Source organism: Cyrtonyx montezumae, unplaced genomic scaffold (assembly GCF_038088225.1).
Source record: "Cyrtonyx montezumae isolate F1298 unplaced genomic scaffold, pur_monq_1.0 scaffold_18, whole genome shotgun sequence".
Taxonomy (NCBI): Eukaryota; Metazoa; Chordata; class Aves; order Galliformes; family Odontophoridae; genus Cyrtonyx; species Cyrtonyx montezumae.
The window spans coordinates 10,819,991-10,843,229 of NW_027071914.1; the positions used below are offsets into that span (position 1 = coordinate 10,819,991).

The 23,239-nt window shown below is 42.6% G+C and overlaps 3 protein-coding genes across 4 annotated transcripts; 1 reads left to right on the top strand and 2 right to left on the bottom strand.

Moving 5' to 3' along the window:
* Nucleotides 1–2,799: 2,799 nt before the first annotated feature.
* Nucleotides 2,800–7,549, bottom strand: LSM11 (LSM11, U7 small nuclear RNA associated). Its single transcript, XM_065734990.1, has 4 exons — nt 7,138–7,549; nt 5,755–5,894; nt 4,954–5,037; nt 2,800–3,391 (listed from the first exon to the last, which is right to left on the bottom strand). Exons 1-4 carry the CDS (start codon nt 7,547–7,549, stop codon nt 2,987–2,989), a joined length of 1,041 nt encoding a protein of 346 aa, XP_065591062.1. The 3' UTR covers nt 2,800–2,986.
* Nucleotides 7,550–9,897: 2,348 nt separating this feature from the next.
* On the bottom strand, nt 9,898–14,860 carry THG1L (tRNA-histidine guanylyltransferase 1 like). 2 transcript variants are annotated; one of them, XM_065734658.1, is made up of 6 exons: nt 14,685–14,860; nt 13,342–13,518; nt 12,732–12,901; nt 12,004–12,092; nt 11,261–11,368; nt 9,898–10,159 (listed from the first exon to the last, which is right to left on the bottom strand). In XM_065734658.1, the coding sequence occupies exons 1-6, from the start codon at nt 14,858–14,860 to the stop codon at nt 9,998–10,000; spliced, it is 882 nt and encodes a 293-aa protein (XP_065590730.1). In that variant the 3' UTR covers nt 9,898–9,997. The 2 variants fall into 2 exon arrangements, with proteins under 2 accessions (XP_065590730.1, XP_065590731.1); XM_065734659.1 differs by lacking the exon at nt 14,685–14,860 and having other exon boundaries at nt 12,732–12,806; nt 13,342–13,499.
* A 227-nt stretch (nt 14,861–15,087) lies between these two features.
* SOX30 (SRY-box transcription factor 30) lies at nt 15,088–22,263 on the top strand. The gene is made up of 5 exons (XM_065734683.1): nt 15,088–15,730; nt 16,898–17,137; nt 18,546–18,725; nt 20,488–20,971; nt 21,891–22,263. The coding sequence occupies exons 1-5, from the start codon at nt 15,088–15,090 to the stop codon at nt 22,261–22,263; spliced, it is 1,920 nt and encodes a 639-aa protein (XP_065590755.1).
* The last annotated feature ends 976 nt before the right edge of the window (nt 22,264–23,239 follow it).

Genomic DNA, 23,239 nt, shown 5'->3' on the forward strand with positions numbered 1-23,239 from the left:
GGTTTGTTTGCCTGAAATGGATTTACATGAATGCTGCAGTGAGGTAGAAGACTTCACTTCAGAATAACATTCAATTTTATTTAAAGAGAAACTTCATCTGAAGTATTAAACATGCAAGTGACAAGACATACAGGATTCACTTGCTAAGTCACAATCAAATACGATGTTTGAATGAGACAAAGTTCATACAACAGCATTTAGGTAATGGGCCTCAAAATGCTGTCAGAAAAAGTTGGGAACAGGAAGACTAGAAGATGTGAAGTTGTGGAAGAGCTGTATTTGAGCAGCAGCTTGGAAATAATGAGAGAGGTGGGTAAGAACTGGGAAGTAAAGGAAGAACCACCCCACAAATCATTACATCTAAAATTAAAGAGAGAAATAGTCAAGTTCAGAGATGAGAAAACAATGAGAAACGAGGAAGAACAGTTTAATAATGAGGTAGAGGGGAAAAAATATAGTATGTTCTTAACCAGGTTTGTCTACTGAGGTGATAGCTCTGGAAGAACAGGTCAGCAATACAAAAATCAAGGCACCAACCCAAGTGTAAGCACCAGCATTTCTCAGAGAACCTACAAAAAATAAACTTGCAGATGTGAACAACACTTGTAGGATTCCAGAGAAAAATCTTCTTATGAAAGGAAAGCTGAGACTTGCAGTGGTCAGTGATCAGCTGCCATGGGAAGAGCACACCAAAGCTGAAGGAACACTGAAGGTTACTGTGTCTTAACTAATTCATAAGAAAGGATGAAACAGGCAGAGAAATACAATATGAGGTTAGGAAAACAAACCACAGGAATTGAACGGGACATCTGATACGTAGGCCTGAGTGGAGACAGAACACCCTTTGGTCAAATATGAGAGAAAAGGGAGAGGTGTCAAACCAGCAGCCTTTGGCACACATGAATGGAAGAGGGAGAGACAGTCATCCCATGCAGCTCAATCAGAAACAAACCAGTCAGAAACTGGAGAAGAAAAAAGACACAACTGAAACCAAAATGAAGAGAAACAGTGATTTGCGATGAAAGCTGCTGAGGAGTCAGCAGCAGAAAGAAGTTCCTCATTTCTAGCTTCATATGCTTGCAATAAATAATTTGTGAGGATTCATTCAGGTGGCAGGAGTAAGGAAAGCCAATCAGGAAAGGCTCAGAAAGGGCCTAAACAGACGAACATCCTTCCAAAACCAAAGTTAGAAAGGAACATCCTGAGGAAACAAACTAATGAGAGGAGAGGGAAACTGTGTGTGAGGAAACAGTGGACCACATCAACACGAGCAACAGCACAAGAGGAGCTGAGAACCCCCAAGGGAGGAATCTGTTCAGTGCTGAGTTCAGAAGGAAGGAATTACAGCAATGAAATTACGTGCAGTACAAAATAGTAAATACTCTTTTCTTCTCCTAACTCCATGAAATGATTTTTTGCCTCCACAGTACTTCTTAATCTGAGGTACTTTTGTCCCATTCTGAACTCGGATTTGCTGCTCAGTGGCTGTGCTGATCCAATCCCACATCATCTGAAACACTGACACGGAAGTTTCAGGCTTCCCTCAGAGCTGCTCTGCGTGCCCAGGAACTCCTCCTAAATAACTTCTGCAATTCACCCAAGCACCAGATGTACTGCTAACAACAAGTAAGCAATATGCTGCACTTGTAATAGAAATATGTAATTCAAGAGGACAAGTCACTCAGGCTGAGGACTTATGACCTCAGGACGCAATACGAAACCTGCTATAAAGCACCAGGAAGTTGTTTCATCCGTTGTCCTGGCAATTTCACATCTTCACACTGGAGCTGCTGTGAAGCACAAGGTAGCTGGTATGAAAATGGGAATAGCAGTGTGAAATCTAGCATCCTCTGACATCCAAGAGAACAGAGTAAGTAATTTAACAGCATTATTTACCCTCCAACTTTTGGACACAGCTCTCAGGAAGCAGTTTATGTCTGCAGAAGCCTGGCCTGATCTGTCATAGCTTAAGAACACTGCTAGAATAAAGCCACCAATGAGCAGAGTTTGACTTCTATACAGATAGGAAGGAGTCATGACAATTTCTGCTCCATGAGAACAGCAGCAGCACCTCTAGTTTTGAAACTAGAGGGAACTTAAAGGTGCTTCGATCAAGTAGATGTGCTCAGCACAAACACTTGTGTCTGAGAAGGAAAACTACATCTTTGCAAAATGTGCTATCTCAGCACAAAGCAAACGGGTGAAAGACAGAAGTGCAGTTTTCCATATGCAGCCACAGCATTCAGAGATGCTCTCCAAACACAGAGGTCCCTAGACCAGCTCCATTAGCTGCTTGCTGGTGACACACGGAGAAAGCACAGCACTACAAACAGAAGGATAAGCTTTGACACTGAAAACAGATTAAAATCCTGGCAATCATTAACAGCAGGAGTCTTCAATTAAAAGAAGAGGTTTTCTATCATCAGAGCATTACAGAGCTATCGATAAAGCCATCAGTAGCATGTCATCCCACCTTTTCAGACATTACTTCAAACTGAGTGTCAGAATTACATCTGGAAGAGAAGATATCCATGTAACAATGGCAGATAAACAGTTGCTTTTGGAACATGTGAAATCAGAGATTCCTTAGAACATGCAAAATATCATTTCTGATTCATTTCAGGTGGAGATCTCATCTTCAGCTCAGTGTACGTTACAGTTTGCTCCTATAACCAAGTACATCCACGCTCTCTACCAACCTTCCTGACTTAGCTGTCTACTCTTTAAGAAGCAGTGGGCTCTGTGCTTATCTCCCTCACCTCACAGAGGGAAACTGTGCAACTGACCTCCATCCCCCAGCAGAGACTGAAGGAGACTGCTCTGGCAGTAAGCTCAGGATGCTCCAGTTGCAATTATTTCCCCTACCTTGCTAGGGCAATGGGAAACCTCTCACAGTACCATACTTGACAAGAATGCTAAATAGTAATGAGAGCTACCACAGCGATTCATGCTATCAAATAAATACACCGACAAAGGCTCAGCCAAGTCAATGAGCTAAATGGACAAGCAAGACGTTCTCTCCTCGAATAAAAATCTGGTTGATGTGACGTGTGAACACCTGCTGATAATCCACTTTGGGCCTCCTTTTTCTCCGTGCCTGGCTCCTCGTGCGGGTACCGCCAGCAGTGGCACCCCCTGTGTGAGCAGTCCCACTGCCCACATCAGCTTCACCTCTGACAGCCAGGTGCAAACGGTCACCTGGCACCTTCTTTTCTCCACCTCTGCCCAAGCATTTCTGCTTCTCACTCTCATCTTCTTCTCTCCCTCGTCCCGATCCACCTTTCCATCCGGGTGTCTGAGAGTCATTTGTTAGGGCTAGCTCCCCTGAGATAGTCTTTGAGTCAGCTCCTTTCTTCACAGAGGCATCCTGCAGCTTGAGTCTGTCAAACAGCTGTAAAGGAACATTTCTGTATGTGACCACTCATAAAACAAGGAAAGCCTCTTGTTCTGCACTTCTGTATGATATTTGAGTACACGATCCCAAACTGGTTCTCATATTACTCAATGAATAAAGAAACTTTACCGGAAATAAATCCTATGATACTATGCTTTGCTGCCAAAGTCAAGCTGTGACATTAAGTGAATGGATCTCCTGTACATACGTAAGCATATTTACACAATAATCAAGGAATGTGGGGAACAATACTGATATGCAGCAGTACTTAACTTTGGTCAGGAACAACAGAAAGCTACTAAGTTGCTCTGTGAGCTCAATTTTTCCCAAACCTCTTGTAACGCTGTCAAATAGAGAGATTTCCATCCTTGTGTCCTCAGCTGGGACACTCATTGCTAAGACAAGGAGCCTCAAGCAGCAAGGAATGTGTGCTGAAAACACTCTCTGTGCTCCCCAAAACAAACGAAGAAGGCCACTTCTGGGAGGTGAGCAGACCAAAAACAATAGGAAAATAATTAAAGCTACAGCAGCAGATCCAAAGCACTGCATGAGCTCATTAATCTAAGAATACGAGATACAGAATCTGGAAAAGGGACTGCTTTTACTCTGGCAGCAGCCAGCTTTTATGAAATACTGAGAAATTAAAAGGATTCTTGGTGAGGTGGTCTCTGCCTAGCAACAGGATGGGTAGCAAGTCTCTGTGAGAGCTGGCTAAAATTAATAATGACAATTTGATTACCTTAAACTATTTTTTTTTTAAAGATGGGTGGGATCTGTCAGAAAAGAGATTTAAATGGCAGGAATTTAAAAGCAAGTTCCTTGCAATGAAACGGTGTAAACGTTTTTGTGATGCTCCTCTGATGTTGAGAAGGCCCCAAGCTATGCCATTCAATAGGCACAGCCCTGTCATTTTGTTTTCCTTCATTGTTCAGAAGTTCATCTATCACTTTTTTTCAGTTTTCAACTTCATAAACATGTGTTTGCAGATGGATCCTACAGTTTTGCTTTGGAGTAGCTAGAAGAAGTCTGGGCTTCAGAGTAGCTAGGCTAGAAGTTCAAGTGACAAGAGAGACACACCACTGTCTGGAAAGACTGTCACTCTGCAAACATTAGTACCAGTTATGCACTGCCAATCACTTGCTGGAACACATGAGGACCAGATCAATCACAAGTGCAAAAGGTGCTTTTATACCAGGGCATAAAATGCTGGAGTTCTGCTGGCTATGAAAATGGTGCTAGTCTAAAACCAGACAGAACAGAACAAACCAGCCACAAGCCAGGGACTGAGCTCACTGAAGGTCAGTGTGCTGTACCAAGCAGTGACAGCAATCATGATCTGATATTAGAAATTCTAATGCAGAACGTCAGTAACACTGAATTATAACCAACGTACTTTCAGAAGGTCACAAAACTTTCCAGTTCAAGCCATTTTAGAGTCACCTGTACTAAAAGGAGGTAAAACATTTCAACTGTAAGTACAGTTTTCCAGTCAATGCTCCTCTTTCACTACTTTGAAAAATGAGATACTCAGAACATGAAAAATGCAGAGGGTTACATACCCGGGTTAGTGAGAGTTGAGGTTCTGCGTAGAAAGCTTTGCCCAGTACTGGCTTCCTGTACGTCTCATCCACATCTGTCAGGGCCTAGGAGAAGATTAAAGAGATGGAAAGTACAAAATTAAGAAAAGACACAATGGCTCCAGGCCAGCTTTGTCTCATAGCACTATGAAATTATGTCCTAACTGAGAAAATTCACCCTAGGAACAAGACGTGCTTTGGAGATGGCTCTGTGTCATCTCAGTCGTACTGAGGTATAAAAGTAACAGCAAAGCCCAGCGTTCATCCTGTGTTACTTAGAGAATCTCCCTGAGGTTTCCTGCAAAATCCTTTTTTTCTACCTATTTCCAAGCTTTTCACAGCCATAGACTCACAAACTCATAATAGCTGCTTTTACAACCATTGTCTCCAAGATGTACACATGGTAGAACAGAGGGAAAGCTTTTTTGCCAACATGTGACTTATCAGTGAAAAGACATCAGAGGAATCTTCAGAAGCTCCTGATATTCCTCATATTCCACCTTCCTGGGTTCTTATATAAAACCTTTGAGGTTCCTGGGTACTCTTCACCATCTCTCCATCCCCACATAAGAGCTACCAAGCAGCCAGGAGTCAGCCAGACACACCAACCCAACCCCACGCACCACCCAGCCTGAAACCCAGCGCTCAGTGCCAAGGCATACAAGTTTTTAGGAACCCACAATATCACATCAGCCTTCTACAAACGCAGTTTTCTTAAACCTGTTGCAGACGTCAAGTTATCAGCACAGCAGTTATAAATGAAGGGCTTGGGATGGTCATTACCATATTCCAGAACTTGTCAAATGCAACCAAGAAGCCCGTGCAGACTCCACGGAGCCCCTTGAAAGTGCGGATATGGACGTTGATTTTTACTCCATCTCGGACACAGCGATGGAGCTCCCCCAGCGGGCTGCCCTCGTGCACTGAACAGAAAGAGAACGACATTGCTCTTCAACAGAATGCATTCACAGTGACCTATCTGCTTTACAGTGGAAGCACAGCAGATCTTGGTACAACACAATTCCTTCAAGGTCTGTGGAAAGTATTTACCTATGCTTTCCTGCAGATCTTCATATGAACAAAAATATCTCAACCAGAGATTACCCTTCTCCTTGCACTTTAGGGACTGAAAATTCAAGGCTTGATTGCACATCAGGAAAGGTATATACTACAAGTCTCAAGTGTTACTGTATGGTAGCTGATGTGCAGTGGCTGGCTGCGTGGTAACAGCTCTCTGAATTAACCTAAATCACTCATGCTTTTGTTGCTGTTATTTTTGAGAACCACTGCTCTCAAAGACCGCAGGTGACACGGTCACTACATCAGACTGATGCTTTTAAGCAGGCACTCTATAGATGAACCAACCCTGAGAACTCACAGGATTCTTTTAGTTCTTTTAGACTGCAGGCTCAGATTCCTAAGTTTCTTTTTCACAAAAACCTTATGAAACCTTGCTGTGTAATTCTCCTGCTTCACCACACCAGAAAGGCAGAGCACACGACCCACAGTGCCTCCCACCCACCTGACATTAAGCACCAGGATTGCATCTGTAGGGAAAAAAGTCACCTCGTGGGTTCTGCACTCAAACCCGTCCCCATTGACTGCAGGGACAGTGAGTGAACCCTTCTGAGTGCTGAACCACTGCGTGCACTGCTGGTGTCTGCTTTCTGTTTGTGCTGCCTGCTCTGATGTGCATGAATATAACAGGTGTTCTTAATGCAGACGTGACCCGTTTGCTGGGCTGCCACTACAGTTCCTTTTTACAAAGTGTTGGTTTTTTGCTTTTTTTCTGTTTCTGTCAGTATTCCAAACACAGAGTCATCATAGGAAGTCCTTGCATCAATACTTAAAGCCAATCCTCTTAGAAATCCCAACACAATGAGATTTGGGGTGACACGATGCGTGCCGCAAGGCCTTCATGACGCTTCAGCACCTACACGAGAAAAAAAGCCCTGCTTCAAGCATCCAAAACCGAACACTTTGAGCTCTGCTTTCTGCACAAAGAAGCACTGAGGTGACAGCGATGAGATGCTCTGACTGCAATAAACCCGCGGTACTTTTAACACGACCCCAAACAACGACCCGACTCCCACACACACCGCGCCGCGCCCTCACGCCCAAATCCCCCCATCCCACCCCACCCCACCCCGGTCCCTCGCGCCTTACACGGCATCCTGGTGAGGACGTTTCGCGGTGCCCTCCTGCGCCGCGCCGTGCTGCCGGCCGCGTCCCGCTCGGGGCCCGCGTTCACCATGAGGCTGCGGAGGCGCTGGATGCGCTCGGGGTCGGCGGCGGGAGGAGCGCGGCGGGAGGAGCGCCCGGCTGACGGACCGCGGCGGGCGGAGGGACCGCGGCGGGAGCGCGGGCGGAGCAGGCCGCGCTGGAAGCTCTCGTACTCGGCGAGGTTGTTGAAGCAGGGCGCGGCGGGGAAGGGGAGCGGGGTGTCGGCGGAGTACAGCGCCAGCAGAGGGTCGAAGCGGCTGGAGCTCACGTCCAGGCGGCCGGGGCTAGGGGAGCGCTCGGCCCCGGGCCGGCGGCGGAGGTGCCGCCGCTCCGCGGCCCCCTCGTCCTCCTCCATGCCGGGATGCGGCGCCGATAGGGGGCGCTGCCGAGCCGCGGAGCTGAGCGGGGCGGGGCGGTGTGGGCCCGCGCTGCTGTGCCGCCCCGGGTCCGTCCTTTCGCTCCACTAAATCCCATACAGCGCGGAAGTATTTCGCCCAAGGAGAAGCGACGCTGCGTTACCGCTGCAGTGTGCTTCTTCCTGCAGCAGGTTCCCCCACCTGCTAATGAGGTTTTCGTAACCGACACAAAGGTTCGTGCCTTCAGGGCTGTGAAGGCCTGTATAAAACCACACACGAGAACACCCCATTCTCGAGGTCCACTGAGTACACGGTTTTTTTGTTTTTCTCCTCTCAGCACTTAAATTAATAAAGGGCCATAAGTCAGTTCATAGCTTCGTTTCAAAGTCTCCACCCATATGATATTCAGGTACTACATACACACTGTTGTAAGGATGTGTTAAATGGAGCAAGACCTAATACCTCGTATCACACAGTATATATGATTGAATACCTACGTAATACTGGATTGTTACCAGCATAATACTGGCAGCGCAGAGGCAAACCCATCTGGGCATGGCCTTGAGTGTGTACATCACATCCCCTGTGGAAAAATGGGACAATACAATGCCCACATAACACATGACCATGGTTGCAATATTTTCTCATCTTTATTCAGACTGCAAAAATCCAAATACTGCCACCTCAGGAGCAGTTCCTCTATTGGCCATGTCTGATGTCAAGTACCAGACAGGGACATGGCATATCAGAGTGGAGCAAATTGTGTTTGTCATTTCCAAACTACACATAAAAAAACCCCAAGCCACCAGCCAGACAGCTCTCAATGACTGCGGGTAATGACTCATTTGGAATCGTCTCTCACACTCACTCACATCCTCTTCCTACCTAGGAATTTTATGTGCCATTCTAAAAAATAAGAACAATATACACATTCTTCTTATTGCTCAGCATTAATTTCTCAGAATGAGGATACAGTGTAGAGCTTCCTGTCCCGACACTACAACTGCAGTTACTGCTCATTCTCAGAAAAAGGAAGAAAGTGCAAAGTAGTGTTTCAAAACACAATGAAATGCCTGTTTAGGGACTGTGTTTTTCATTTAATAAGAATTGCAGCACATTGCCTTAAAATGCAGAAGCTCCTCTTGTGAGAAGAAAAGCACAGAAGCAGAAAAATCAACTCAACACAGCACTTAACCTGATTTGGTCAGTACTGACTACTTGATCCTCTTTCCATTTTTATCCCTTTACCAACAGCTTGCTGGTCAGACTAAGGTTCTAGCACCTTGTTTCTGAAACCAGTATGCTTAGAAGCAGTAATATATCATTCTTATAGAAATACAATTATAATGATATAACAAGCATTTGTACTGAGATAGGTTATTTCCCTCAAATCTCATTTCTTCTAGGACAAGTCCCTTTATGTTAGCAGAAATGTTTCTTACTCTGAGACACTGTGATTCGTTTCAATAAACAGATTATCTAATTGTTAGTGACAAACTTAAGCAACACCTCACTCCCATCTCCCTAGTGTATATAGTCATGACTACCACATCTGTAGCTACCCCAAGAATATCAGAGAACAGCAACACAATTTCTTGTTAGTGTATACTTCACAAGAACATTCTCACTTTGCTGCCTTTCTCACTCCATTTCATGTAGTGCACAGACACTTCCCAGGCTACAGAAGATGAAAGCACAATGTCTATCTATACCCTAACAGAATTAAAGTCTGTACAGTTTCTTTGCTCTCAGATTATTTGAAACCTTCATTAATCATTACTAAAAGTCCCAGAAATGAGAAAGTCCAAATAATAAATACAGCAGGAAGAAATAAAATTGTCTTTTAATATTTTGAGAAGTATAAAAAAATCTGTACATTTGACAAAAGCATTTAAAATCCATCATAGGGAACTGCTGGGTTACACCATTTCTATTCTGTAAGGATCAGTCATTAGGAAGTTGAACAGTTTGTCACTAATGTCACAGGGACCTTGATTTAATCCTGAATGTCAGTTAAAGTATTCTGATCTATCTTTCAACTGAAAGAAAAAAAAAAAAAGACTTTTTCCTCTGCTTTTAACTATTCAGATACACAAGCTTTTTTGTAATTTGTCAATTCACTAAAGCATCCCATGATTTATGTGCTGTAGAAATACATAACAATTATATATATTTTTTCTGTATGCACAAACAAGCATCAGTCAATTTATGAAGAGTTCTTAACATTTTAAATACAGTATGACTTAAGGGTTTCCAAATGGAACTATCCTTCTATGTCAAACAACACAGCAGTGTCTCATTTCCAGGCAACTTTTACAGTGCTAAAAGCAATGGAAATGTCAAAGACATTTCACAGGTTAAAATCTGCCAGCCGCAGTCCATACATTCCCAGTTGCCAACAACTCAAGCAGAGCAAAACAAACTACCAGTTACACTCATCAGTGATATCAACTATCCTCAGCCAGAATCTCGGGATATTCCTCCCAGAACTGTTCCCCAATAATGTCACAGTGCAGGGAAACAACTTTAGTCCTAGTCCGGGTCACTTCCACTTCCTTTTCTTCTGATTCCTTTGGTAGTTTTATTTTCTTAGTCATTACCTCATTCACCTGAAAATAGAGTTGACACATTAGCAAACGTAAAATTTCAGAGGGGATTCACAAATGGACAAGAATAAAAGCTATAGTAAAAGTAACCATCAACCCTACAGCATACTACAGAATTGGGACACTGAAACTTCAGAAAGAGTCTATTCTCAGTTTGACAACTGACATAAGTGGCTGAAAAGGCACATCATGGAGCCTGAAGAAGTTACCTCCAAGTCCTCTTTATTAAAGTATCATATTTAACTCGGAGCAACTTAAAGTAAATGGGAAACCTCAAAAATGTCCAAAAAACGGTAAGAAAAAATAATGTATGAGGATCAAGTGAAAAATATTCCCAGTGGGAGCCTCTACTTGTTCTAGTTATTTCAAATGAAATAATAGAAATCACTGGCTAAAATGAAACAAACAACAACAAAACAACACAAAACAATTCAAAAAGCATCCTAGAAACAAGAAGATTAATTCTTTATATATACACACAAACATATGTGGAAGTCAAAATACTGAACAAACTAAAGAGCATAGACTGATTCGGTTCTGATCATATGAAATGTGCTACTAATTAAGTATCGTTCCAAAGTAGGAAGATCTAAGGCCATAAACATTTACAGTTTCCTGGGACTGATTTCATACAGAACTGGTATTTCTTACACTAACTCTGCATCCATTACACAGAACGATGAAAATTTCTGAGTTATTCTTAAAATGAATTTCCCATTAATGGCTGCAATCTGTAGTACACTCCTTTGGATAAGAAAAGGGTACTAAACATACTGACAGCTGAGCTACGTTACTGAACTGACAGTTTGTAATTCCTCTGCAGAGGAAACTGACAACAGTCACTACAATGCGTTTTCTTCCAGGAAGCAGAAATTCCTAAATTCTCAAAGCTGTTATGCTTATAGACACAGTTATTTAAAAACATCTTCAAAACAATTAGTCACCTTTCACTACATCATATGGAAAGTTTGGTTAGTTTAATATATCTACATATACACATCCACAGAGCACAATTCCCATTTGGTGATCACACACAGTGGCTTTCTGACCACAGTGTAGCTATTTAAAACAAGAACACGAAGCAAGTGGTAATAAAGTTTTTACCTTCTGCCAAATTAAGACAGTTCCTTTTCTATACATCAAAGGCTCATTGTTGTAGTTGATGTTGAATTCAGAAAATAAAATTTCATTCTTATCTCCAGCCAAAGTTCCCTGCAAGGAAATGAAAACAAGTACTTTTATAGAAAGAGACAGGAACAAACCAACAAGGTTACAAGCAAACTGAATCTGCAGAGCAGAAGATGGGCAAATACAGGAAGTAATAATGACACTTAAAGAAGTTTCTCATCTTTAAATGGCAAGGTATAATTGTTTTTCCCCAACAGAGCAGTTATTTTCAAATGCCAAATGGGGATATTAAAAAAAGAGAGTTTTTAAGTCAGTCTTACATTTTCAGGATAAACAGAAAGTCTACAGAAACCAAGAGAAAAACAGAAAGAATCTCCTGAAATCTGCACAGTAAGACAATAATACAAGGACTTGGGAAGCCATACTAATTGAATCCTCTCATTTTATTTCTTGCTTACAGACACCAATGTTCACATGATGTTTTCAACATTTCTGAACTCACTAGTTAAGAAATCGAAGTCCTGGTAAAATTCCAGTTAAAATGTATTACTTGCTAATCATATTACCACCTTTACAATTCAAGAAGTTGTTGAATATACCCACAAAATGAATATTATACTAGGAACAGAAAAGCCAGCCAGGGCTGCTGAGCAGGCAAGGCACAACTTAGCAGACTGTATGATTATCTTTGTACCTAGAACATAAGACCAAGATCTCACCTGGAGTCTATCCTGTGCTTGCACTGGTGTCAAACCACTCCGCTGCACAAGCATCCAGAACACTGTATTATAAAGGTTATTGATATGGCCTACATAAAAAAAAAGACAGAATATTTACCAACTTGTAACTACTCATAACAAAAAACTTCTAAGAACAAATAATATCACTTAGTTGAGAAGATTCAGACTTTGCGATCCATTTTTAAACGTGCTGCATGTTGTTAATGAGAAGACAGATTAATTTTACTTCTGAAAAGGAACACCAGAGGGAGAAGGGAGTTTTTGCATTATATCAATTTGAACAACACAAGCTACATGTTAATGGAGACCTAGAAATGAAAGCCAGCCTGTTTCAGTATGGTATGTTAGGCCTTTTAACCTCCATCACTTTGCTACATTTAAGAAGATTTTCATTTAAGATTACTTTGGTTAAAGAAACCCAAAAATATGAAACAAACAAACAAAACCAAATTCTACTAATATTTCCTGTTTTGAATTCATATCCAGCATGCAACAAACTCAGTCATAATCTAAATATCCAGAATTCTAGCTGACACACATCCACACAAATCCCACTACAGTTCTGACACTGTTTATTTAAAAACTACCACCCTACCTGCTGTTCTTGATCTGACAAGTTACATATACAAACACAATGGTAAAAAGGACATTTCTGTTCAAAGATGAGAACTCAACTGCACAAGTCTGCACCTTCTAGAAATGCTTACAATCTGCTTGTCTCCAGCTGAGGTAGTCCTTTAGGTTTTGGTTGCTGGGATACAGCACAATTCGTCCATCAAACCCTGGTGGGTACAGAAGTTGCTGGTCCTTAAAGTAATCCTTCCAATAGAAAACGTAACTTGAGGCAAACTGGGAGACCACATGAGTCATGAACTTACTTGTAAACAGAAAGCAAAGGAAAAAGAAAGGCACACATCAGTATGACTATAGGCACCTGTAACCATGATGTATCAATAGCAATAATTCTGGTGGACAGCATTATTTCTTATATAATGATCCAACAGTTCATCAGTGGCATAATCTTTTATAAAGAAGTACTAGGAATCAAATACATGAGTTTAGAAAGCAAAACACTTTGTTAAAGGAAGCTCTGTTTTACCAAAACTACCTAAAGCTCCATATCACTAAACACTACAGAAACATCACATGCAGAGTTCACACGAAGAACCAGAACTAGTTGTAGTGTGGATTTCCAAACACAGCCTGGCCTGTAGCCTCTGTGAAGAGATAAAGGAAAACCTAAAGATGAGGACCAAGACATAGGCTTAGACACAGATACTGCAAATAAGTTCACTTTCACACCAAAGCAGGTGTTACCTCGCTCTTCTTTTAAACCATTTACTCTTCTTTTTGAAAACAAAACTGTATTCATCGCTCTGTCCATAGGCAATAGTGATATCCTCCAGCTCTTGCATCACCGTCTGGGCACACTTAGTCATCAGATGAAGAGCACGGTCATCATTTGGCTTTTTGAACTCATGTTGCTCAGCAAACCTTCAAAGCAAAAATGGTACAATAAGAATCCTTTAAAAGGCAATTCAGAAACATGACTTCATTCATTTTCATCGAATTTAGTTTCTTTGAATATTGATTTACAATATCCAGTCAATACTAACAGAGAATTCCTTACACCTTTTGAAGAAAAGTAACAAAAAACTGGTTTTACAGAAGAGCTGATCCAAAAGTAACGCCTCCTGTGTTGGCCCATGATGTCAGAAGCAGATGTTGGTAGGATGGCAGCAAAGGTTGAACATTCCTGCCAATATTCCGTTACATTTTGTTGCTGTGTGACAGATGGCAGCAGAGGGGCAGTCTGACATGGAAGGGCTTAGGAAGCAAAAGTGTAGAACAACATTCCTCCGGGTGGAAAAAAAGGCACCCACAGACATTCATCACTTGCTGAATGCTTATGGAGGCCTAACAGCAGATGTCAGCACTGCCAGGCAGCAACTACTGAGCTTCAGCATTGGCAACAGTGGGTCACCTCTGCTGGTGCCAATCTGTACAAGTGCAGTATGCAGGCTCTTATTCATTGCTGGCAAAAAATGCATAGCTCATGATGGTGTTTTGTAGCTGAGGATTTGCTCTATGAAACGGTGTTATCGTGCTCTTTGTAGCTGTTGTGGTTTTCATAGAAATAAGTGTAGAAGGCATTACTTTTGGAGTAACCTACATACACTGCAGAAAACCTATTCTGTTTCCCATCAGTATCTCACCCTAACCCATCATTCAAAATGACCAGCTTACTTATTTCACTTGGATTAAGATCAGGATAAATACTATTTCCTGGAATGTCATTTCCTCCTCGGGCACCTCAGTCCCACTAAGACAACACTACCAGTAAACACATCAAAACTGACACCTTCACCAAACCCAGACTTGAGCAAATCAGAGCTCAAAGCCCCAATAAAATGCCTGCGGACAGAACAGTGCTCTCTTTATCCCGAAGAAAGGCGAATGTTTGACCACAGTCCTACTCCAGCTGCAGTCCCTCCCCCCACACAGTCCCTGCCACAAGCACCATTGGTAAGGTCAGGGCTCTCACAGCCAGACCTCGCCCCTCCCTGGGCCTAAGCCATGGCCGCGCCCCCATGGCGCGTTGCTACAGCAACCACCTGGCAGCAAGCTGCCCGCCCATTGGCTGCCCGCCCAGCCATCACCTGTGGAAGTTGCGGCCGTCCAGCCGGACCACTATCCAGCAGTTGGGCAGACAAGTGTCGTCCGCCTCGAAGTCCCGCACGTACTCGAACTTGCTCTTCGCCATAGAAACGCGGCCGCGCACGCAGCCCAACCCCCGCCCCCCCGAGATGGCCGCCGCCCGCAGGCAGCCCAGCATGGCCAGAGCGGAAGCGGAAGTGCCGTGCCCCCTCCACAGGGAGGGCGCAACAGCGAGCCCTTCTAGGCGCCCAGGAGGACTTCTCTATGGTTCACGGAGACGCGTCTCCATGGCGACCGCGCTGCGCCGTGGTGGGCGGGGCTTAAGGAAGCGTTATGCGCCCGTAGGTGTCTGCGGCGCGAGGACACCGCGAGCGTTAGGGAGCAACGGCAAACGGCTGCTGCGTCATGGAGCGGGTCGAGGGCGGCAGCCATGGCTCCGAGTCTAACCTCGACCGCCGCTCCCAGGGTCCCTCATGCATTGAGAAGGCCCAGGGGCCCCTCCAGGAGACGCACGTTAAAGCCGAGGAGCTCCAGCAACACGATGGGGGCTTCCCCGCCTGCCCTGGGGGCAGCAAGGAAGCGGGAGGGGAGCTCAGGTGCTCCCCAGCTCCACGGAGGCGGAAAGAGAAGGGCCTCTGTGCAAAAGAGGATCAAGAAAAGCACCGCAGAGAAGAGCAGGAAGAGGTGATGCCAGAGGAGGTCAGGAGAAGTGTGAAGAAGATCTGTCCAGAAGTGAAGGCGGGTGCAGATGAGGACAGTGGCCCAGGCAGGGCCTCGCGTGGGTCCACAATCATTAGCAGTGATGGTGGCGTGAAACGGCCCAGTGAGGGGCTGGGGATCCCCCGTGAAGACCTGAAGATCCCCCTGATACTTTGCCCTTTGCCACCTGGTACCCATATACAGGTCCAAGCCCCTCTGCTGCCAAAGCTGATTCAGGTGTCTAAGGGGCCTGTGAGCCAAGTGCCTCTTAAAATGAAGTCCCTGCAGGAGCCTTCTGTAAAAATTGAGACAAAAAACATTCCCTTCACAGTACTGCCTTCCGATTCAGGTATTATGTTAAGAAGCCAAGTTAGCAGGGTTTTGGTAAAGGGCACACAGCCAACAGGTTATCAGGAGTGGAAAGACAGCATTAGAAAACCATACTTCTGAATACCTTGTAGTTGTCTAATTCAGGGTAACGTGAGCTACAGGAGCACAGAGTTCTCTATTGGTTTATTAGAATCAATACAGTTTAGCCTGTTTGCTCCCCACCTCTATTAAGCTCCTTTATAAAGGTTTAGAATCACACTGAATTTTGATTGCAAGTTGAAGTTTAGGTGTTTGATTTTTAAAATGAAGGGTTCATACACCTCTCCAGGACAACTTGGACATGTTAAGCCATAAACATTTTTTAGTGTTGGATTAAAAGCTTGCTTTTTCTGAAAAGGAAAAAGGCTTTTAAAATTTATGCTTTTTTAGGCTTTTAAAATTAATGACTTAAAAGCAAAGTTCTAAAGGTAAGAAGTCCTTTGCCAATTATTGATTGTATGGAACAGTTCACTTCTAAGCCTTTTTGAGAGAGGAAATTGCTTGCTGAGGGATTGGCTGTGAGGGTTCTGTCTGTTTATTATGTCACCAGTTCAATCCAAATGCAGTCTGTGTTTACAAAGACGTAAAGCTAGGTGTCATGTAACAGTCATTTGGTAAAACAGATTCCTCCAGCAAATGAGTGTCTGTATCTGAAGGGAAAAAAAACAATGTCCAGAACACCAGCACAGCAACAGCCTCAGCAGAGAAGCCAGAGACTGCTCGGTAGGGGGACTGAAGTGCCATACTACTGTTGAGCCTTGCCTGTGCATCGTTAGGGCTTTTGGATACATAGTTCTGGGGGAGATGACAAATTTGCAGTGATATGGTCTATGCCATGGTGTGTCCAGTTTATAAACAAGTTACAGGAAATGGTCTAGCCAAGTGAAATCCAAACTGTCTTAGCAGTCACGTGTGTTTCATATTTTTACAAAGAGAATAAACAACAAAAGCCATACAAATCGTTCCTTATACAGGCGGAGCTTCCCTTGCCTTAATTATTTTTCTAGGGAACTCTCTCCACATGTGCAATGAGTTTTGTGCATTCCAGAGCTGTAGTGATTCTTCTGACTGACACTAAACTGCCTTTTGATGTGATCTGCACTGCGTGTATTGCCTGGAAGATGATCTTTCTCATTTTGTTGCATAGGTATGCCAGAAACTCCATTCAGCAAGGACAAAACTGGCCATGTAAAGCGTCCAATGAATGCGTTTATGGTGTGGGCTAGGATTCACCGACCTGCCCTAGCTAAAGCCAACCCGAATGCCAATAATGCTGAAATCAGTGTTCAGCTGGGGTTGGAGTGGAGCAAACTGACTGAAGAGCAGAAACAGCCTTATTACGATGAAGCTCGGAAAATAAAACAAAGGCACAGAGAGGAATTTCCCGGTAAACTGATATTGATTTACCTCAGTGTTTAAGTCATGCAGGATTTACAGGAAAATAAAAAAACAAAAAGGATTTCATTCATTCAGAGCAAATAGAAGAGTTAGAAAACATGACACAGATTTCGTGTGCACAGTCCTTCCATCAGCTTTCTAGTGCTTGTGAAAACATACTCACTTTTTCGTGTCCAAGAATTTTGTGCATCCTTTAGAGCCTCTAATGGTTCTTACATTCTCAGACCACCACAGTCACATCAGTTCTTCTGACCACGTACAGAGGTTACTGTGAACATCAAAACCCTTAACAAATTTGCTTGTCCACAACACTGCAATTCAGTTATTAGGATAATAACAAAATAGAACATAAGTGTTTGGAGCACTCTGAAAACTGTTGCAATATCAGGTGTCACAATAATGACAGGACGAGAGGGAATGGCCACAAGTTGCACCGGGGAAGATTTAGATTAGACCTGAGGAAACATTTTTTCTCTGAAAGAGTGGTCAGGCACTGGGATGGCCTGCCTAGGGAGGTGGTTGAGGCACCATCCCTAGCGCTGTTCAAGAAGCGTTTAGATGAGGTGCTAAGGGATTTGATTTAGTAGTTGGGTAGAGATAGTGATAGGAGGATGGTTGGACTAGATGATCTTGTAGGTCCTTTCCAACCTTATGAACCTATGAACCTATGTGATGCCATAATCCTGCTAGCTTGCAATTCTGGTAGACAAGACTAATATGTCATAAATAAGCAAAAGAGGAAGAGCAGTACTCTCTCTCTCTCTCCTGGGCTGCTCAGTGTAAAGTCACAGTTTATTTAAAAGTCTGCTAGTGTTTAGTTAATGTTATAAGTCAGAGGCAAACATACTTTTTAGTGCCAAAATCTATACAGGAATCCTATTGGATCGTATTTTCCATTGTCTCTTGTAGCCTACAGATAGATGGGAAATTTGAGAGGTTAAAGAAAAAAAAATCAGAAAAGATCCACCTTTTGAATACTGTCATGATTTCCTTCAGGACTGGAAAGCCCACAGTACAGTGTCATGTTCCTCTTACCATGCTTCCTGTAGCTGTGCCATGTCACTCCCTACCCTTCTGTATTTCTTTGTCTCACTAACAGTTACAATTCAGTAACATAAACACAACGTGTCCATTTTATTTCCACCTCTGATAAAGTACCCCATTTACTAGCTCACTGACAGAAATGAAGTTTTGCCATTGGAGCATTTTGAGAACTCTTTAACTTTTTTTCTTTCTTTTTTGTTTCTTAAGGTCTTTCAGAATTGAAGCTGCCACAGATAAAAAAAAAAAAAAAAAAAAAAAAAAAAAAAAAAAAAAAGAATAAAGAAAAGAAAGAGAGAGAAAAGAAAGAGAAAATTCTATAAATGGGGTATCTGTATTTTTTTCATCTCTGACAGGTTGGGTTTATCAGCCACGAGAAGGCAAGAGGAAGCGTTATCCACTGGCTGCCTCCACTGTGTTTTCCAGCACTACCCAGAATATCAGCACTACAAATCCAGTTGCTGTTTGTCCCTTTCCATCGCCTTCATTCCCTGCTGCCACACACAGTACTGAGAAAAATACTGGACATCCAGTCTGTGAGTTACAGGAGTGAATAATTTTAAAAGTCACAAATTTACCTATTATAGCAGAAGTTATATATCTAGTAGTGTAGATACATCTAAAAAATGATTTCTCAGTCTGTGTGTCTGGACACCACTATTTCTGTCAGTTCTCTGCTCTGCACCTCTGCCTCCTTGCCTCTACCTACTGCTTCCTCACACTTAGCTGGCTCTTCAGTTCTGTCCTCCTTTTCATCTTCCACAGATCCCTGCAAGGGTCTCTGTAGTTCCCAGTGCCTCCTGGTCTCTCTGGATGTCTGTTACTCAACACTTGCCTCCTGGTGTGCCATAATTGGTTTCTCTTTCCTGATCTGTCTTCTTCACCCATATCTTACCCCACCACATCTAACCGTACTAGCACTCAATCCTGCTCTATTAAGCCTGAAAAAGTGTATTAGCTTATTACCTGCATTCCAATGTTCTTTACTAGTGAAGCACTGCTGTTTTAGGGCTCAGCAAATTATGCTGCTCACAAGGAGGTAGAATTGTCTGCAAAATAAATGAAGTTAGAAGAATGGTGGTGAGCTGAGTGCTATGATATTAAAACACTAAACCTGGAAAAGGAATTTTTCACTTGCACGTTTTCCATAAGTTACTTGGGTGTTCTGTGCACATCTGGAGCACTTCTATGTATAGCTGTTACCAGCTTGCACACACCCATAGTTTGAAGAAATGCATTAAGTGTTGCACCTAACCTGGGTAGATCTTCCTTTTTTATTTATTTCACCGGTTTATATGAGAGCCCACATGCAAATATAAATATCTAACCTGTAGTTCCTCATCCTTTGTGGTGAAAGAGCTCTGGCTCCATCAGCGCATTGACAGTGGATTGCAACAAAAAGCTTAGATTCAGGCCCTGGATTTTAGAGAGACAAGAAAATGAAATCCCTGTCAGTGCTGTATGGTAATATTTGAGACCTAAAAGAGGGCACTGTACTTTGTTTGGTGAAGTTTCTGAAGTAGAGATGTGATCATTTCTCAAATTGTTTCCCAAATCTGACTGAATTAAGCATATGGTTTCTTATCATTGTGCATCTTAAAATGTTACAGTGTCCTCAGATGCTACTATGTTTAATTCCAAGGTTTAGGATCCTATTGAGCTTAAAATCACTCTTAAATACAAACTGTAAAATCTAGAAGCATTTAATTCTCATTGACTCGGCATTTAGGTGCTTAGACTAGATAGTGGGTTTTGGAAACACTAATGCAATTTGTTTTGAAATCTTATTGAGTAAAGGCAGCCTTTAACAAAGTATAATTTGAAAGCGTACATCTGCAAAATGTTTTAAAGTAAAATTGGCCAGTGGGAGTGTTTTTTGGTGAAACAAACAAGAACACATAGCAGGGAGTTGTTCTGTAGCTATTACTTCTGCTCCTCACTTCTGCTTTGGCACCATGCAGTTATATTAAGAATTTGGCTCATGCCATCTCAGCTAGTAGACCTGAGATATATTCTGACCTTGAAGCACTAAATGCACGCTCCAGCTAGTTCGTTTTTCACTCTCCCTTGCTTTTTTGTTTTGTTTTGTTGAAGGAGGATTGAGCATGTGGACTCTGAAACTATGTCAGACATGCATAGGCCAATTGGCATGTGACTACGAGTTACAGGGAAGTGATGCTATGCTATAAAGTGTTTTGAAGGAAATGGTTCTGGCTCTAGGTGTGGTTTGCTATGTCACTATCTATGAAATCTCTTCTTTTACTCATGTTTGACAAATAATTGCTCTCTTTCCTAAAGGTAAAACTCCTTCTGCCACCCGGCAGCCAGCTTGTATTCAACGTCCAGGTCCAATTAATATTTTCCGACCTGTTATTGTGAACACCACCCCAGTTCCAGCTCCAACCCTGCCTCTGCGCCCTAGAATTGTACCACAGCACTTTGCTGAGCCCGCTCAGAGGGAAGCTCGTGATGTACCACCTGGATCCTATTCCCTTCTGAAGAGACCAACACCAGTTTTTGTTGAGCACTCCAGCAGAAACCCAAGTAGCACAACCAACGCTAATAACAGATTTTCTGTCTCTAATAGCGAGCTCCCAAGAGAGCACTCAGGGGTTTCTGCTTATCCTAGAGGTGTACTTCTTCCCCATGTTGCCCCTCTTCCTCACTCACATCTCTGTGAGAGCACTCCCATTGGGCCATCAGCCAACCTGTTTGGAGTACCTCCTCCGTTTTCATTTTATCACTCCTACTTTGTTCCTGGACCTCACTATTTCCCCTCAAGGTAACACAACCCTTCATTTCAATACCATTTAGATTGAGTGCTAAAAGGTTTTAACGTTCAGAAAGTAGATGGATCATACAGTTCTTGAGGCAAGAACACAGTGCCAGGAAGGAAAGGTGCTCTTCCTATGGCTTCTGTGTGGTGGGACCAGCTTTCTTGAGGTCGCTTGTAATGCATGCAGTTACTGAAGGCTCCGTGGTACTATTTTAGTAATTGGCACTCCCAAGCTCACAGTAAATAGAAGCATCTTCTCTCTACTTTGTGCACCTAAGTGCAGTTCGATGTGCTTCACCTGATCTCTATGGGAAAGTATAAGGTAAATACATTTTTGAAATGATCAGATGCAATTAAAGTAGGTGTGTGTGATGTCTCCCAGCTACTTACTGTGCCTGTAGCTGCCATAGCTACCAATATTTCTGAAATCCAGTCTTGTGGGCAATGTCTTCAGAATTGTTATGTAAGTAGTGATTACTAGTTTGTCCTTTGCAGCCTCTGGGTATTAAATCAGAGAGGATTAATTAAATACCTAATCAGGGTATTTACAAACTAACAAACATAATACCCTGTGGGTATTTCCTATACTTTTTTTTGTACTGTTCTGAGTATGCACATTAACTTACTGCAGAATTACCTGATTCTGTTTTATCCACGACATTAATTAATAAATTAAAACAGTGGGTTTTTGGTGGTTTTTAAAGCAATGTCATGCCTGTATCCACTATGTAGGGATGCTTATGCAATCCTTGCTAATACAGTCTATGACTCTTCTTATGAAACCAGTGTTTAAATCAGACATGGTTCTAAAGTATGTGTATTTTGATTGAAAGTAACTTAGGCTATCATTCTGATCCTCTTAGTTGCATGGAAGTCCCGGCTATCTGTGTTTCTGAAGGACTACTTTCCATCTCTTTCACTGCAGCACATGCCCATTCAGCCGTCCCCCGTTTCGCTGTGGGAATTTCTCCAGCTCAGTGCCTGAATGCCTTGGCTTCTGGGGAGATGGCTGCCAAAGGCAGGAGATGACGTTTTCAACCATGGACAGAGATTACTCTTTCAGAGGATGCCCAGAGGGAAGTGTACGCGAAGTCTCACGCATCTGTGCACGGCCGGAAGAAGCGACCTCTCACAGCAGCCGCAGTGAGGAGGGTTATGTGAACCCCGTATCACAGCTAGATGCTACAGCACTTGAGAATGATTTGCCAGCCGCTCCACCTTCTCCTTCCAGCACCCAGATAATCAATGTGACTGACAGTGAGGATGAAGAAGAAAAAATGGAGTCGAAAGAGCTGTAATTTTTAAAATAGATGATCTAACAAATTATTATACAGTAGGAATTAAACATGCTACCATCTTCAGAGAATATGTTCAATGGGAAAACTACGTAGCCAGAGCAACCTGTGGATGTCATTTTGAGGATTCGGATGAATTGTTTATATTTTGAGAGGTCACATTCAGGTCTGGGAATGTCTAAAAGCTTTCTGAAGATTCACCTTGTTCATCAGGGCATTGTTTGGACTCTGGCTTAGGAAAGCACTTACACAGGAACTCAACTTTAAGCATTTGATAATATATTTTCCTGAGGAGAGATATATTTAAGGACCCCCTTTAATGCTCCTCTGAATTAGAATACTGCCTTTTCTTGTTGACAGATGTTTTAATGGTATTTTATGTAATTTTGTAGGTGTTACTTTAAGAACTTTATTATTATTATTATTATTATTATTATTACTAAATTTTGGCTGCATGAGGTCTAGAAAGTGAAGCCAAGAATGATTCTGCAGTGCTTTGTGTTGTTACTTTGATGAGACAGTTTTAAGCTTAGTTTGGTTAATTTTTACTGTACTCTGCATTTGTAGGACGTATGTTATAGGTGCTGAAAATATAGATCAGTTTGAGTAGTATCTTAGTCTGTGACCAGTTCCATTAATGCAAACGGGTTGCCCAGAAGGCAGGTGGATGTATGGTAGAACCTAGAGAGGAAAATGGATGAGATCTAGTCCTGTGACTTACATTAGTGGACTGTGATTTGATCTCCGAGTGTAGTTATTACTCTAAAGAATTCTCCAGTGAATTCCAAATTCTCTGAGGAATATCCAAAGCTTTTAATAGAGAGGATACCCGTGCTGAACTCAGAGTGAGGAAATTCAGAATGTTTTGGCCCAAATATGTAAATAACGTTATGCTTATGTTTCTGTATTGTGAAAGAGAGAGTCATTTCTGTCTGGAAATCCTGTTATCTTACTGTTGTTATATTTGAATAAACTCACT

Excerpts from the sequence above, each read along its gene's own strand:
- LSM11 (XM_065734990.1), bottom strand. The coding sequence starts at position 7,549 with ATGGAGGAGGACGAGGGGGCCGCGGAGCGGCGGCACCTCCGCCGCCGG. Across the intron at positions 5,895-7,137 it reads CGTCCTCACCAGGATGCCGT|TGCACGAGGGCAGCCCGCTG; the intron begins GTAAGGCGCGAG and ends CTTTCTGTTCAG. Across the intron at positions 3,392-4,953 it reads CTCAACTCTCACTAACCCGG|CTGTTTGACAGACTCAAGCT; the intron begins GTATGTAACCCT and ends GTTCCTTTACAG.
- THG1L (XM_065734658.1), bottom strand. The coding sequence starts at position 14,860 with ATGCTGGGCTGCCTGCGGGCGGCGGCCATCTCGGGGGGGCGGGGGTTG. Across the intron at positions 11,369-12,003 it reads AAGCACAGGATAGACTCCAG|GGAACTTTGGCTGGAGATAA; the intron begins GTGAGATCTTGG and ends ATTTCCTTGCAG. Across the intron at positions 10,160-11,260 it reads CTGTCTTAATTTGGCAGAAG|GTGAATGAGGTAATGACTAA; the intron begins GTAAAAACTTTA and ends CTCTATTTTCAG.
- SOX30 (XM_065734683.1), top strand. The coding sequence starts at position 15,088 with ATGGAGCGGGTCGAGGGCGGCAGCCATGGCTCCGAGTCTAACCTCGAC. Across the intron at positions 15,731-16,897 it reads AGTACTGCCTTCCGATTCAG|GTATGCCAGAAACTCCATTC; the intron begins GTATTATGTTAA and ends TTTGTTGCATAG. Across the intron at positions 20,972-21,890 it reads CCTCACTATTTCCCCTCAAG|CACATGCCCATTCAGCCGTC; the intron begins GTAACACAACCC and ends CTTTCACTGCAG.